At 33.7% G+C, this 15,697-nt stretch overlaps 1 protein-coding gene across 1 annotated transcript; it reads left to right on the plus strand.

Moving 5' to 3' along the window:
* Nucleotides 1-13,271: 13,271 nt before the first annotated feature.
* Nucleotides 13,272-14,035, plus strand: LOC127084994 (gibberellin-regulated protein 1). The gene is made up of 3 exons (XM_051025556.1): nucleotides 13,272-13,438; nucleotides 13,519-13,567; nucleotides 13,651-14,035. The coding sequence occupies exons 1-3, from the start codon at nucleotides 13,364-13,366 to the stop codon at nucleotides 13,830-13,832; spliced, it is 306 nt and encodes a 101-aa protein (XP_050881513.1). The 5' UTR covers nucleotides 13,272-13,363; the 3' UTR covers nucleotides 13,833-14,035.
* Nucleotides 14,036-15,697: the final 1,662 nt, after the last annotated feature.

The following is a 15,697-nucleotide window of genomic DNA, read 5'->3' on the forward strand; positions in this document are numbered from 1 at the left end:
TAAAATAAATGATTTAAGGGGAATCAAAATAAGATTTAATTTTATCCAAGAAAATGATTCCCAAAGGTAACACAAACTTTTTGTCAAAAGAAGGAATATTTATGACAAATGTCACACTCCTTTTCTTAATCAAACATGATTAGTTAGGTCCATTAATATAACTAAGGGATCAAAAGACATAAAATTCTCAGAAGAATTTTGACTTAGGACCTTCTGAACCAGAAAATATTCTTAATCAAAGGAGTAACTAGTTCAGAGTCTAATAACTCAGAAACACATAGAAAACAATTAGAGGCACAAAAGAATCTGATGGCAATAAAACATATGGCAATGAAAGATGGGGATAAGATAAAGTATTTAAAAACACTTACATCATTAACCACCAGTTATTATCCAACAACTCAAAAACTAAGTGTCAGAAAACCTTTCAGATTGATGACACATAAGTGGACAGGTGTTTAAAAATAATTTTTCCACGTAAGTGCTATCAGATGCAACTAATAAATTTTTGAGCATCATAGGCTGAGTTGCATCAGATGCTACTATTCATCTGAAGCTAGTTCATAGCTTTTGACCATAGTAGCTTTTGACCATCATCAGACTTCGATCCTCCATCCATAAGCAAGCAACAATCTTTAACAAAATTCATGTTCTTATTCTTTTTGATAAAATCAAATCTTTCAATAGTAAGAGGTTTGGTAAATATATCATCCCACTAATGATCAATATCTATGAATTGTATATCTATCACACCATTCTGAATATAGTCTCTAATAACATGATGTTTTATTTCTATGTGCTTGGTTTTAGAATGTTGAATATGATTCTTTGTCAAACAGATAGCAGCAACATTATCACAAAATATTGGAATATTACTTCCACTTATCTTATAGTCTTCCAATTGATATTTTGTCCAGAGTTGTGCACAACAACTTGCAGTTGAGATGTATTGTGCTTCTGTTGTAGAGAAAGCAATAATTGTTTGTCTTTTACTAGCCCAGGATATTAGGTTTTCACCTATGAATTGACAACCTCCATTAGTAGATTTTCTCTCAATTATATCCCTAGCATAATCAGCATCACATAATCTAACTAGCTTATAATCTAGGTTTTTTTTATAAAGCAACTATAGATTAGTTGTTCCCTTTAGATACCTAAAGATCCTCTTAGCATCTGTTAACTGAGTCTTTATAGGATTTGACTGAAATCTTGCACACAGACAGACACTGAATAAAATATATGGTCTAGAAGATGTTAAATAAAATAGAGAACCAATCATACATATATACACCTTATGACACACCTTGGTGCTGCTTTTCTCTTTGCTTACATTGTAGGTTGGATACATAGAAGTGCTCATGATCTTGCAATCATCAAGCTTGAAATTTTTCGGAAGCTCCTTTATATATTTAGTAAGATGAACATAAACTCCCTCTTTGCACTTATTGATTTGAATACCAAGGAAGAACTTCAGCTCTCCCATCATACTCATTTCAAATTCAGCCTGCATTATCTTTGAAAATTCTTGGCAAAGAAAAACATTAGTTGAACCAAATATAATATTATCAACATAAACTTGGACAATTAAGATATCATTCTTAAGTGTATTTTTGAAGAGTGTAGTGTCAACTTGCTCATTTTGAAATCCATTTTCTAACAGAAAATTACTCAGTCTCTCATACTAAGCTCTAGGAGTTTGTTTGAGTCCATAAACTGATTTTTTTTCAATTTCAAAACATAATCTGGGTGGACTGAGTCACCAAACCCAGGTGGTTGTTTGGCATACACTTCTTAAAAAATGACTCCATTTAAGAATGCAATCTTAACATTCATTTGGTATAAAATAATGTCATGATTAATAGCATAAGAGAGAAGTAACCTGATTGCCTCTAATCTTACAACTGATGCAAAAGTTCCATAGAAATCCATACCTTGTTACCGACTGTAGCCTTGAGCTATAAGTCTAGCCTTATTTATTACAACTTCTCCTTGCTCGTCGAACTTGTTTCTGAATACCCATATTGTTCCAATAATGTTCTTATGCAAAGCTTTGGGTACCAGATCCAAGACACAATTTCTTTGAAACCGATTCAGCACTTCTTGCATATCCACAATCCAACCATCATCAGAAAGTGCTTCATTAACATAGTTTGGTTTAGTCTGGACAATATTCATAAAATTTAATGCTCTTCTCTGAAGGCAGACCTTGTATTTCTAGGGCTATCTTTGTTTCCAAGAATTAACTCATATGGATGAGAAGACTTATACTTGAAGGTCTTGTTGGATTGTGATGTATCCGAGGAGCCATCTTGAGCTTCTTCAGATTATTCAACATCTGGATGAGCTTCTAAGGTTGGACCAACTTCTGGATCACCTGCTTATGAAGTTATGATAGCTTATGAGCATCATGCTTCTGCTAGATTACTAGCTTTTGAACTTCCAGCTTTTGGACCTCTGGCTCCTGATGTGTCTTCAGATACACCGATTATCAAAATTTTGGAACTAGCTCTGACATTTTACTGGTAGGATCATTTTCATCAAATTTGATGCGTATTGACTCTCCAACCATATTGATTTAAGATTTATACACCCTATATGCTTTTGAGCGTTAAGAGTATCAAAAAAAGATACCCTTATGAGCTTTAGCATCAAATTTCTTCAGATAGACTTTATTGTTCAGGATGTAACATGTACATCCAAATTGATGAAAATAATAAATGCTTAGCTTTCTTCCCTTAAACAACTCATATGAAGTCTTATTTAAAATTCGTCTAATCTAAATTCTATTATGAACATAACATGTTGTGTTCACAACTTTTATTCACAAGTGCTTAGGTAAGTCGTTTTCATGGATCATGGTTCTGACCATTTATTGTAAAGATTTTTTCTTTCTCTCTACAACTCTATTTTATTATGGAGTTCTAGGAGAAGAGAACTCATGGATAATTCCATGTTTTTCAGAAAAAAATTTAAATGACTCATTTTTAAATTCACCACCATGATCATTTCTTACCTTTAAACTTTTTTATTCATTTTCACTTTATACTTGTATGCAGAAGATATTGAACACGTCATATGATTCATCCTTGGTTCTAAGGAATCTAACCCAAGTCCATCTGCTATAATCATCAACAATGACTACACCTTATTTCTTCCTATTAATTGATGCAGTACTAACATGAACAAACAAATCAATGTGAAACAATTCTAAGGGTCTAGAGGTAGAGACAATATTTTTAGTTTTGAAATAAGTTTTACTAATTTTCCCTACTTGACATGCTCCACAAACTGAGTGATAATTGAGGTATGGAAATTCTTTAACACATTTCAACTTGCTAAGTTTAGAGATTAATCTCCAATTAGCATGACCTAACCTTATGTGTCGGAGCCACTTCTCATCACTCACTGATAGAAGTAAAAATACCTTATGATCAACCAAGTAAGAAAAATTAATTTTATAAATATTTCCCTTTCTCCTACCTTTAAACACTATGGACTTGTCAGATTCATTCATGACTATACAATTGTTATTATTAAACATGACTTCTTAACCACTGCCACAAAATTGACTAATGCTCAGTAGGTTATGTTTAAATCCATCTATAAGACAAACATTATTAATTTAGATAGAGGATTTACCAATAGTATCCATACCAGTGATCTTTCCTTTTTGGTTTCCTCCAAATCCCATAGTTCCTATTGTTGGTGTAAGCCTTATAGGCCAATACTTTTGGTACTTGTATCGAATTATTTATTAATAATAAAAGGTTTTTTATTTATTATGTTTGTTTAATAAAATACCTAGAATAGATAGTCCATTTAATGTATCAAGTGTGACTTAATCATGAAATCCTATTAAACATAAGGACATTATTCTTAAAGTATCTGTAGTCAAGCTTTGTTGTGAAGTGGGATAACATTAAAGCATTAAGACTATTATGTATATAGACTGATGATCACATCTCATAGATCATGGATAAGGATTTATCAATTCTTAAACATAGGTATGAATATTAGGAGTAATATTTATACTGGATTGACCTACTATGAGAATACTATATAGAATGTTATGCAAAGTGTCATAAGTTATTCTCATGGTGATAATGGTGTATTTCACCCTTCGACCTAAAACCAATATGGACCCTAGATGTAGAGTCGAGTGCTTTATTGCTGATCAAACATTGTCCGTAACTGGATGACCATGAAGATAGTGGATGGGTACTCAACAAAGCATGTTAAGGGACATGAGTCACCTAGATGGAATTTGCTCATCCTGCGTAATAGGATGAATGTCTAAGGTCCCAATATTAAACTGGACAAGGATGACACGGTCTATGCCTTGTGTTCAATATAGACATAATGGCAAAGGGGTAATTATACACATAATTATTATCACAAAAAGATTTGTCATATCACATGACATTTTCGTGTCTTGGATAGCAGTGATGTGTTGCTAGATACCGCTCACTGATTATTATGTTAAATACATGATTTAATATAATTTCCAATGCCTCGAAAACCTGCAGGGTCACGCACAAAAGGACGGATTGATGAGAGATAAAGTAAATAAGGAACACCATAAGGTACGATGCACTTAAGTGAATTGTAGAACATCGTAAGGTACGGTGCACTTAAGTAGAATACGAAGTAAGGTAAGGTACCACACACTTAAGTGATTTTGGTGTATCATAAGATATGAGCCACATACACTTAAGTGGGTTTTTTAGCTTACATCCCACACAAGTGGTTCTATAAATAGAACCCTCTCTCTCTCTCTCTCTCACTCACTCATTCACTCAAAGCCTTCATTCGTAGCAGTTAGCACTGAGACTGAAGGAATCCGCTCATGTGGACTGAGTAGAGGCGTTGTCACCATTCAACGTTCGTGGTCTCTCCTTATATCTGCATCAAAGGTTTCAATCGCCACAAAAGGTAACGATTCTATCACTGATCATGCCCATTCGTAAGGATCACTAAAGGAGAAATTTTTTTAATTCCGCTGCATTTTGGATCGCTATTCTCCTTCACCTATGTCTTTCAGAGTTAGGGTTTAGAATATAAGCCTTTCTCCTATCATATGTTGTGAGCAACAACTATCCAAGTCATGAATTCTTATTTTCTTCTCCCTTGAAGCATATATATAGCAAAACCAAATTGAGATTTAGGTAACCATATTCTTATGAGTCCTTTAGGGTTAATTCTGACAGGTTTCTTCTTGTTTTGTACCTTTTCTCTCATATGATAGGACTTAGGATCATTCAAGACTTTTGATTTGAGAATTTTTTATTTTGAATGGACCTTGGCCTTAGGTTCTGAACCTTTCATAATCTTAGCTTCTGATATCTTAGGTTATGGCTTCTTTAGAACCTTTGACTTTAGAGTCTTAGGTTCTGGTTTCTTCAGAACCCCTGATTCAACAACTTTCAGTTCTGACTAATTCATAACCTTTGCATTTTCAGCAACAGGTGCAAAATAAGAGTCAAACCCTTTTTGAGCAGAGCTTGAAGGAGAAGGGTCTATTGGTTTACTTAAGGTTTCAAATATTGGATTAAAATATTTTTGTGAGTAACCAAGACCTTCTCATTTTCTTCTACTTACTCCATAAATCATGAAAGCAAGTTTAGTTCTATTAAAGCCATTTATGATAAACTCTTGAAGATCCATTTCATGCTCATCAAGAGGGTTATCAGACACCTCCTTTACTAGAGCAATATGATATTTCTCTAGAGCTTCATTTTTTACTTTGAACATAATTTAATTCTTCCGTCAAGAGATCATATTGCTTTTTCAATATTTTCATGTGTCCGGATTTCTCTTAACATCTTCCCAAGAAATCTTTAATGAAAGTAATTAAATCATAACGAGATAGTTTAGTAAATACTCAATCCTCCTCCTTAGACTCTGAACCAGAATCTGAATCAGATTCTGCCTAAGAAGATGTAGAGCCATCAAGGCAAGGTTGGTTTGCTCTTCATCCTTTTCAGAGTTTTCTTCATTTTCAAATTCATCTCATGTTTCCATGAGACTTTTCTTGAACTTTTTTCTAACGCTATCATTCTTTCTTTGACTTGTCTTTTGCACTTTTGGACAGTCAGCAATGAAGTGACCAGGCTTCTTGTAGTTGAAACATCCTTTCTAATCATCTTTCTTTTCTCTAGAACTAGATCCTATGAAGCCACTACTTATGCCAGAGAATCTCTTGTTCTTCTTGGCCAGATATTGAAACCTTTTAATGATAAATGACATTTCCTCATCATCCGAGTCATCTTCAGAACCTTCTACATGAGAATCTTCTTCAGACTCCCAGACTTGAGGAGCCTTGGTAGTTTTAGAAACAGATTTCAAAGCCAGAGGCTTTGAATTTCTGACAGGTTCATCTCCATTTAGCTTCAACATTGTTATGAAGATTGTTGATAACACTTTCAATACTTAATGTGTTTAAGTCTTTAGCCTCTTGTATAGCTGTCACTTTAGGTTTGTATCTGATAGAAAGACTCTTAAGAATCTTCTTGACATGATCAGATGTAGTGTAGCTTTTGTTCAGAACCTGAAATCCAAATGCAAGAACTTGAAACCTAGAAAATATGTTTCAATGTCTTCATCCTCCTTCATTCTGAACAACTCATATTGTTGAACCAGATGGTTAGCCTTAGCTTTTTGAACTTGTTTATTCCCTTCATAAGTAGCACACAGGGATTTAAAAATGGTCTTAGCAGTAAATTTTTCAATGATTTTAATTTACTCTTAGTGAGGTAGAGCATCAACCAAGATGCCTCTAACTCTATGATGTTTTCTATAGATCTTTCTCTTGAGCTGGTGTGAGAGTTTTTCTATCAGACACCATTCCAATTCCATTGACTGGAATATCAATGTCATCTTATAGAATATCCTACAACTCATCATCAAGACCTATGGTATGAGTATACATCTTTCTCTTCCACCATTCAAACTTACTAGAGTATCCACTGAAAGTTGGATGTCTAGCTGTATAATTATTCTTTTCTGAATTTCTATAATCATGATTAATAACAACATGTGGATTAGGAGTACCACTACCAGTTTCAGAAACTCCAGACATGGTTCATTATGTTTTTCTCAAGATCTTTACTGCATCACCGTTAAGTGATAAGCAAAGATCGTGCTCTGATACCAACTGAAGGTGAGAAAAATAGAAGAATGGGGGGAAGTGGGGGGGGGGGGGGGGGGGGGGGGGGGGGGGGAGGGTGAATTGTGTTGAATTTTTATTTCTTTTAAAATTCTTTGGTCAGATTCTAAACACAAATTATAGAATGTGATCCAGTCAGAGGTAGACAGTGGATATGAAATGCAAGAAATAAGAATAACACACAGAGTTATCCTGGTTCCTCTCACAACTAGAGAGTAATCTAATTTCCTTGTACTTACAAGAGATTTTCACTATAACTACACAAGATTATAATTTGCTCAAGCACACAAGCAAGAGACTTCCAATGCTCAAACACAAAGTAAGAGACTTCTATGCTCAAGCACACAAGCAAAAGACTTCCAATGCTCAAGCAAACAAGCAAGATACTTCTATGCTCAGGCATACAAGCAAGATACTTCAAATACTCAAACACTTAGTAAGAGACTTTTAACAATCTACCTAATAGATAAATGATTGTTTGGGAAAAATACACTTGATATACAATCAAAGATGTATAAATAATACAATGCAAATAGACTCTTTTAAGACTTAGGAATTTCTAAGATATACAAGTATAAGAAATCCTAAGTTCAGCTTGTACTTTTATGTTGACAGAGTAACTTCTCTTTGAGTGTCAATTTGTGTATTTTATTCAAGTCTTTAGCTCCTTAAATAGAGATGAAAAGTGTCGTTGAAGATTGAGCACAGTAGAGTCCTTTGAGAAGTTTCAAAAGAGAGTTGAGATGTTTTACCAAATAGACAAGGTTGGTGAAGGCTAGTTTGAAATCCATTTGCTACAAAAGGAATTAGAAGTTGGATCTCAACAGACCCTATGAAGAAAATAGAGCTTAGGTTTTCACGTGACAAAGTAGACTCAGAGGTTGATAGTGACCCATCAGAGTCACCTTGACCCTTGTGCTTTGCTTGGCTCAGGTTCTGATCATCAGAAGTCTGACCTTCAGACGTCGACCTCTTCAGAGTCTGGTCTTCAGCTTCTGATCTATCAGATTTTGATGTTTAAGCTTCTCTTTAGATGCTCATAGTCAGAACCAATACTTGAACACTTGAACAAACATTAGTATACTCAATTGTTCTTTAAATACTTTATTATCATCAAAACTCAAGGGATATGAGACAAATCAATTTTGTTCCAACAACATTGTCCTGCAGCCTTTCATTCTAGCAACACAATTCTTCCATAATGGCTAGCATCTCCGTTATGGTAGCACGACCAATGTTGCTACTATTAGTGACAACCCTTACCATCGTGAGATGAGATCAGACTACTGCTGGAAATTTTTTATGTGACCCAAGTCAGTCTTATTGAGTTCCACGGTGAATGCAAAATGTACTCGTAAAAATACACCAATATATCTTTATTAGCAAAGTCTAACAAAGTCTCGGTCGAACTATGAGTGATTTGTATATGGATTACATACCTTCTTCCTTTCGTGTCATATGTATATTTACATGTCTCAACGACGATAATGTTGTCTATGTAATAAAGTCTCTTAATTCGACTGCCTCCTCTATGCTGGTGCGGGTGATTAAGCTTGGTTAGACAGTCCTCAATGTAAGCACTTCCATTGATTTGAATGGTAGTGTCTACAAGTACTTCCATGAATCCACTAGACCTAGATTGCCGCAGTTCCGCCGTTAGCTCTCTATTTCAGCCACCACTAAGGTCCACTTCGGATAAAATTTGTTCTCATATTAATTATAACCCTACAAAGTTACCACTTAATACTACTAATTATAACAATAAAAGTAAAGTTTACTTATTTTGTCAGGCATTTCATAAGTTCTAGATAAATGATTCATATCTATACTATTCCATAAGTCCACTAAAGTTTTGTCTGCATTGTTATTGAACAAGATAGACAAAAGATAATCTGTTGTTACCATATTACAGCTATGGTGGCAAGACATATACAGCTGGCAAAATTGGCTTCTTAACTCCCTTTCCTATTTTTCTGTTTACTTTGCTATCTGTATTATCTTCATGTTTCATTGCATGATCCAAATGTATCCATCACCATCTCTCAAAGCCTAAGTTGGCGACCGTCCACTTAGCAAATATGTTGGTTTTTATAGTAATAATTCACCACTTGTTGTTTTCCATCTATTCAAAATAAACAACTTTTTCCTTTTGTAAAACAAGTCATATTTTTTAATTTGTATGAAATTGATAAAGAAATTTCGAACTTCGTGCATGGAGTATAACATTGCATAGCATGCCTGTTCACTCGCTTCACTTGCAATTAATTTGGTAAATAAATGTGTTTTTATGATATTCTAAAAAAGGGTTTTTTACTTGTAGGCTTAGACTCTCTTATTTTCCAAAAGAAAAGCTAAAATTAAATGAATGGCTTAGTAATGCGTAAAAATGTAAGCATTTGTAGAAGTCGTTTGTGAGTTGGTTTTTGAGAAAAAAATTATGGGAAGACTTTAAAGGACTTAGTCTAAATTATAATATGTATTTAATATTTTTTTTAAATTAAATTAAAAAATAATATGGTAGTATATATTAATATATCATTTTTTAATTTTTTTTTTAAATATGTATTAAAATATGGATGTAGTTCCAAATTTTTTATCTTCGAAACCTTTCAGAAACTAATTCGCAAACAGATTTTAAAAAACATGAGAAAATAACATAACAAAATCAGAAATTAAAATCGTAAACGTCTAGACAATCTTCCTATGCTTTTAGAAAAATCTAAAGAAAGGAAAAGTTGGAGTTTCTTCTTCAACCTAGTTTCATGTGGTTGAAATTCACACAATCTCAACTGTTTTTTAATAAGATAGATCATATTAAGATCTACAAAATGAATTTAAGATGGGTTTCGTTCAGAATTAGAAATGATCGGTGAAATGGTGAGACAATGTTTTGCAGTGATGGACTTGTGCTTCTAGTGCGGTGGGCTTGTGGTAGAGGTGGTTTGCGTGCTCAACATATATTGAATGCACTGTGTGGAGAAGGTTATGTTGTGACAAGAGATCTTTAATGCAAGTCAATCACCTGTCCACCGTACTGGAAGTATTAAATCATGCTTCTAAGGGGACTTCATGGGGTAGAGATGGTTTAAGTGATCAACATATATTAGATGCACGGTGCTCAACATGGTTGATCGATCAACCCTATTGTGCGAGGTAAGGGTGAGATGCCCATCTCTTTATTTGTGGGTTGAGTTTCTTTATGGCAAAGCAGCACGATTGTACCTTGGGGATAAACATATTCTGTCAGCCACTAAAGTGCAACAAGGTGACCCGTTAGGGCCTCTCCTTTTTGCTCTTGTGTTACACTCACTCGTTCATTAGGTTAGAGAAATTGTAAGCTTATTCTTCATGTCTGATATCTTGATGATAAGACTATTACAGTGGATTCACATGAGGTGGCTAAAACCATTGACATCATTCGAGAGACAAGTTCAGGGTTAGGTCTCGAATTGAATACTTGTAAGATTGAGATATTTTGACCTTCATGTGATGCTAGTGAACTTCGTGAGGATTTGTTTTCTTAGGACATTAAGAGATCGATGTAAGGGATGAAGTTGCTTGGCTGAGATGTTAATGGAGATGACAACTTTATCAAAGGGTTGTCCGTGAAGAGAGCTTCCAGAGTTATTAAACTAATGCATATTCTACCACAACTAAGGGATCTTCGGAGTGAGCTTCTTCTACTTCTATCATGCATGGGTATTGGAAAATTGTGTTTTGACCTAAGAACGTGCCAACCTAATCATATGGAGGAAACAACTATTTGGTTTGATAAAGAGTTACAAAGGGAGGTTGAAGACGCCATGGTTAATGGAGGTCCTTTCTTCAGGGACCTTCAATAGTGGGTGGTTTCCTTACCCATTAGAGTTGGAGTTTGGGTTTGTAATCGGTAGTAAAGGCTATCTCACAAGATTTTGTGGCTTCTAGGATCCAATCTTTGGTGTTACAAGATCATATATTGAGAGACAGTGGTGTATATGGTATGGACTCAGATTTCGACAGAGCTTTTGATGGTCTTAGTGTTGCGATTCCATATTATTACTTTGACAATTTTACTAACAAAGACATTGTCCCTCCTAAAATACAACATATTTTGGCGAGTGCCCTTTTTAGTAAAATTGTTAAGGATATGGATGTAAAGTTTGGCATGACAACAAGGCAGAAAGAAGTTTTTGGTAATTTGCAAACAGACTTGCTAAGAACTTTCTCCTTGTTATTCCTATTAATGGGCTAGACTAACATATGTCAAAACCGAAGTGATCCAGGCAAGATAGTCTGGAGCAAGGAGGGTCCTATATCGATTAGCATACTTACACCGCCAGTTAGACTATCAATTTCCCTCGCAATAGTCTCCTGTAAGAAAGGTGATTGTCTTCATCCTTTTTTATGGAATGATCAAGCCTAATGAGAACTCAAGTTGATTCGAATGGACGGATTCGATGGAACATGCGAGTGAATAGTGAATAGAAATAGAATAGGAATCCCCAAATACTATATCCATAAATAAAACCCACCATTGAATCAACTAGTATGGAATCAGTATCTAAGAACATTCCCTTTCACTTCATCGGATGATCTTTATATATAAAGAAGTTAAAGTCCTTTAAGGATTATAGCTCTTCTAGACCATACTTGTTTAGACTATGTCTTAAATATAAGACTAGTAGAAATTTTAGGAAAGAATGCATTGATTGCATTTAAAGTGTGATGTCCAAGAGAAAAGGAACGGGGTTTTGAAGTGACGAGAACAACAGAGACTAGGCCTTGTCCTATTGATTTCCAAGAGGTGTCAAGTCAATAAGACTACAAAATGACAATCTCAAAATGCTAATCCATATGCCGCTGCAACTCCACTTGTAAAAAATATTAATTTCATACTCACTAAGAAAGTTATTCCGCGCGGGGAGATTTTTACTCTAGAAGACCTGGTCAAAGCATAGCTTGCATTCTCTTTATTCGCCATTGAACATCCACCTTTCGTCTGTGACATGCATTTTTTGCTTTATTTAATAGATCATCAAACTTGATTGAAAGTCAATGCGTTTTTCGAAAGGGGGTCTTCAAAAAAAGCCTTACCCCTTGGCTTGGTTGAAGTAGCACATTAAGTAGTCTCTATCTCCCGATATAAGCATGATATGATTTCTTCATTATATACTTATATATTTTAAGAGAAAAAGATGCATAGGATTTCTGACTTCCACTTCCTATAGGACATAAAGGCTTCAGGCCTATGCTAATATAGTAAGGTTCATGTATCCATTCTTTTTATTTCTTCTTTTGTTTTTCCTGCAATACTCTTCGCGAAAATTTATTGCTTGACTTTAAACGAATCAAAAGTAGAGAAAGGGTAAGCTCATTCAATAGGCAAGAGAAAAGCCTATTAATTCACCTATTTGTTGTAGGGCGTGTTTGGATACATTTGGGAATACGCAATTCATTATAAGGAGCTTCCAGGCTTCAAATACCGACATGATCTTGTTATGGATGTCTTATTTAATATATTTCGGCGGACCGAAGTATCTGTGAAGAAAGAGACGCTTGTGAATTTCTTTAGTGACCCACATGAAGAGAGATCGACACTTAGACAAACAGATATTCTTGTGTACGGGTTGATAGGAGGGAAACATGCTTGTATGGACTTAACTGGAGTTTCTCCATCGGTGGAACTGATGACTTGTGGTTTTATGTGAGACATACAACTCTCAAAGTCACTTCAGGTAAAGTTGTCAAACATGAGAAAACGTGTTTCGACAATCAACATGCTTTCGTACCATTTGTCTTTGAAACTTTTGGTTTCCTAGCACCAGAAACAATTGATCTTTTACTTAGAATATAAAAGCTTGTGAATAACAATGTTGTATCTCTTAAATCTATGAATGTAATTTTTAAAATGATTAATTTTGTCATGCAAAAAGGTGTAACGGCGTGTCTATTTGGCTTATGTGTATAAAGTTTTTTATTACACTTATAATAACAAATATAAATAAATGGATTATATTATTGTATATTCGAAAATCAATTTGAATATTAGTTAAGCAGCTAGCTAGAGCTAGCTAGCTAGCTAGCACTCAACTTTTATTTACAGCCTTGTCATTCAACTATAAATAAAGGATCTTCTATTCTCAATTCATTGCACATTTTAAGAACATTACATTTTCAGTAACCAAACTAGTTCCTCTTTTACTATATCCATAACAAATGGCTTTTTCTAAGCTTCTACTTTCACCTCTTTTGCTATCTTTTCTCATTCTCCATCTTGTTCATGCTCAACAGGTAATAATTAAATATACATTGTTGCTCTCTTTATTCTTCAAGTGTTGTTACTTATAATTTAATAAAACATGGTTTTGTAGGAACCACTGGTACATTCCCAAACTCAGGTTTCGCTTCAGCAGCAGATAGGTAAAAATAACTAATATAGACAAATAATCACTTTTATTTTAAGCACTTTTATTTTGATAATGTATTTGATATGACTTTTACAGACTGCAACGGAGCATGTGCTGCGAGATGCCGTTTAGCATCTCGGCAGCACCTCTGCCATCGGGCATGTGGAACTTGCTGCAGGCGCTGCAACTGCGTGCCACCGGGAACTTCCGGTGGCCAAGAAGTGTGTCCATGCTATGCCAACCAAACCACCCACGGAGGCAGACGCAAGTGCCCTTGAATAAGTTGAATTAATCACTTCCATAACCAACTTATGCAATGCAACTTATCTATGTGTGTGTGGAGCAAAGACTTGTAGCTTTGTGTAAAATAAAATCTGGTTCTAATTCATGTTGTATTTTATGATAATTTGCAGTGTGTGTTTATGAATGTAATTTATAATAATTGCATTGCGATCATATTATTATTGTGCTTTATCTATTACATCGGTTATGACTTATGAGTGTTATCTATCAGTATATTGTTTATTGTAATTGTATACTACATAAAAATTTCAATAAACTTTTGATTTTATTTGGAGACAAGACCACAACATAGAAATTTTATATGGTGAGCTATAGTATTAGAGTTGGTGTTTAACACCAAGGTATTCATTCGACAGAGGTTAGAAGTTTAGGCTAATGTTTGGTTTTGGACATTCAAATAGTGGGTGGATAAGGATATCCAACCAAATTGTGATATGGATTTGGTTATAAAATTAGTTACATTTAGTGTCAACTATCATTACATGGTTCACGGTAGATTATCATTTAGAGTCATTCTATATATATGAAAATAATTCAAGACTTATTCGAAATGTTACCTAACATAGATTTATTTCCGGACCTATAGGTATGGCCTTTTTGAAAGTTTCTTATATACTATAAGCCTTCACTTGAAATACATTTTCATAATGACAACTTTAAAATAAGTAATCTGACACATATTTAAATTGACAAACTAGCTCATATATTTATGAGATAATATTTTAACACTATTTTTGACACTACAGCATATCTATGAGATAATATTTTAACACTATTTTACATTCATCGTGATATACACAATTTTGACATTTTTTTTTCTTTCTTTAAAATAATTTTGATTAATAGTGTATAAAAATTTGATTAATACAATATCTAGTTTGATTAATATGTAAAATAATTTGAATTAGAAAAATAAATTTGGTTAATTGAGTATAATAAGAATTATAAAAAAAATGAAGATCTGATTTTATAAGAAAAATATTTAAAAAAATGAAGATTTGATTTTGTTTGTTGTGAAATTGATAAAATAATTAAAAATATTTGTTAAGAATTATTCTAAGTTAAGTCATATTAAAAAATTTGATGTTTAGGATAAAAAACAATAACAACTAAAATAAATGAATTTCATCTAAAGTAACTTTTCCTATAATAAAATATTAATTTAATTTAGAAGAAAAAGAAAAAGTAAATATAATAAACACAACAACTTGTTTAATCGGTTCGATCAAAATAATTTATTCTAGGGGAGAAGAACAACTCTCAGATTCTCTATACTTCCAAGAATTGTTTGGATGATTTTATTTCTTTTATTTAATTATTTGGGTGATTTAATATAGTTTTAATAATTTATTTTGGAGATAACATGTGTTATATGATTTTTTTTTAATTTAATAGTGTTTTATTTGATTAAAATAAGAGAAATAATGATATTGGGGCAGAAAGTAAAATTACTAGAAAAATAAAGGAAAGTGGTGGAAGTAGAGGTGAGTTAAGGGGTAATCGTGTAAAAGTGAGTTGAGGATATTTTTTAGGTTAAAATAAATAGGTAAAGTGAGGGGAGTCAAACTTGTCAGTACTTAGAAGTTGTGAAAATTAGAAAAAGAGACAAGTGCGAGAAGAGGTAAAACAAGACTTTGAGAGAGAAGACCATAGCCAAGCTTGTTCTTGCTGGAAATTAAGGTAGGAGGAATTATTTAAATATAGGTGTTAATTGCTTGAAGGGTAGAGAGGGATCCTCGCCCTCCTCTAGTTTTTTTTTTTATCTTTTTGCATTGTTGATGTTTATGTGCTCTTAAAGAAAAGCTAGTGATAAATCTGTTGTGATTGAGGATGTTAACAT

The sequence above is a fragment of the Lathyrus oleraceus genome, chromosome 5 (genome assembly GCF_024323335.1).
Source record: "Lathyrus oleraceus cultivar Zhongwan6 chromosome 5, CAAS_Psat_ZW6_1.0, whole genome shotgun sequence".
NCBI lineage: Eukaryota > Viridiplantae > Streptophyta > Magnoliopsida > Fabales > Fabaceae > Lathyrus > Lathyrus oleraceus.

What these genes read in the sequence shown, in the direction of transcription:
- LOC127084994 (XM_051025556.1), top strand. Translation starts at nt 13,364, where the DNA reads ATGGCTTTTTCTAAGCTTCTACTTTCACCTCTTTTGCTATCTTTTCTC. An exon ending in ATCTTGTTCATGCTCAACAG is followed by an intron (nt 13,439 to 13,518) that starts GTAATAATTAAA and finishes ATGGTTTTGTAG; the next exon opens with GAACCACTGGTACATTCCCA. An exon ending in TTCGCTTCAGCAGCAGATAG is followed by an intron (nt 13,568 to 13,650) that starts GTAAAAATAACT and finishes TGACTTTTACAG; the next exon opens with ACTGCAACGGAGCATGTGCT.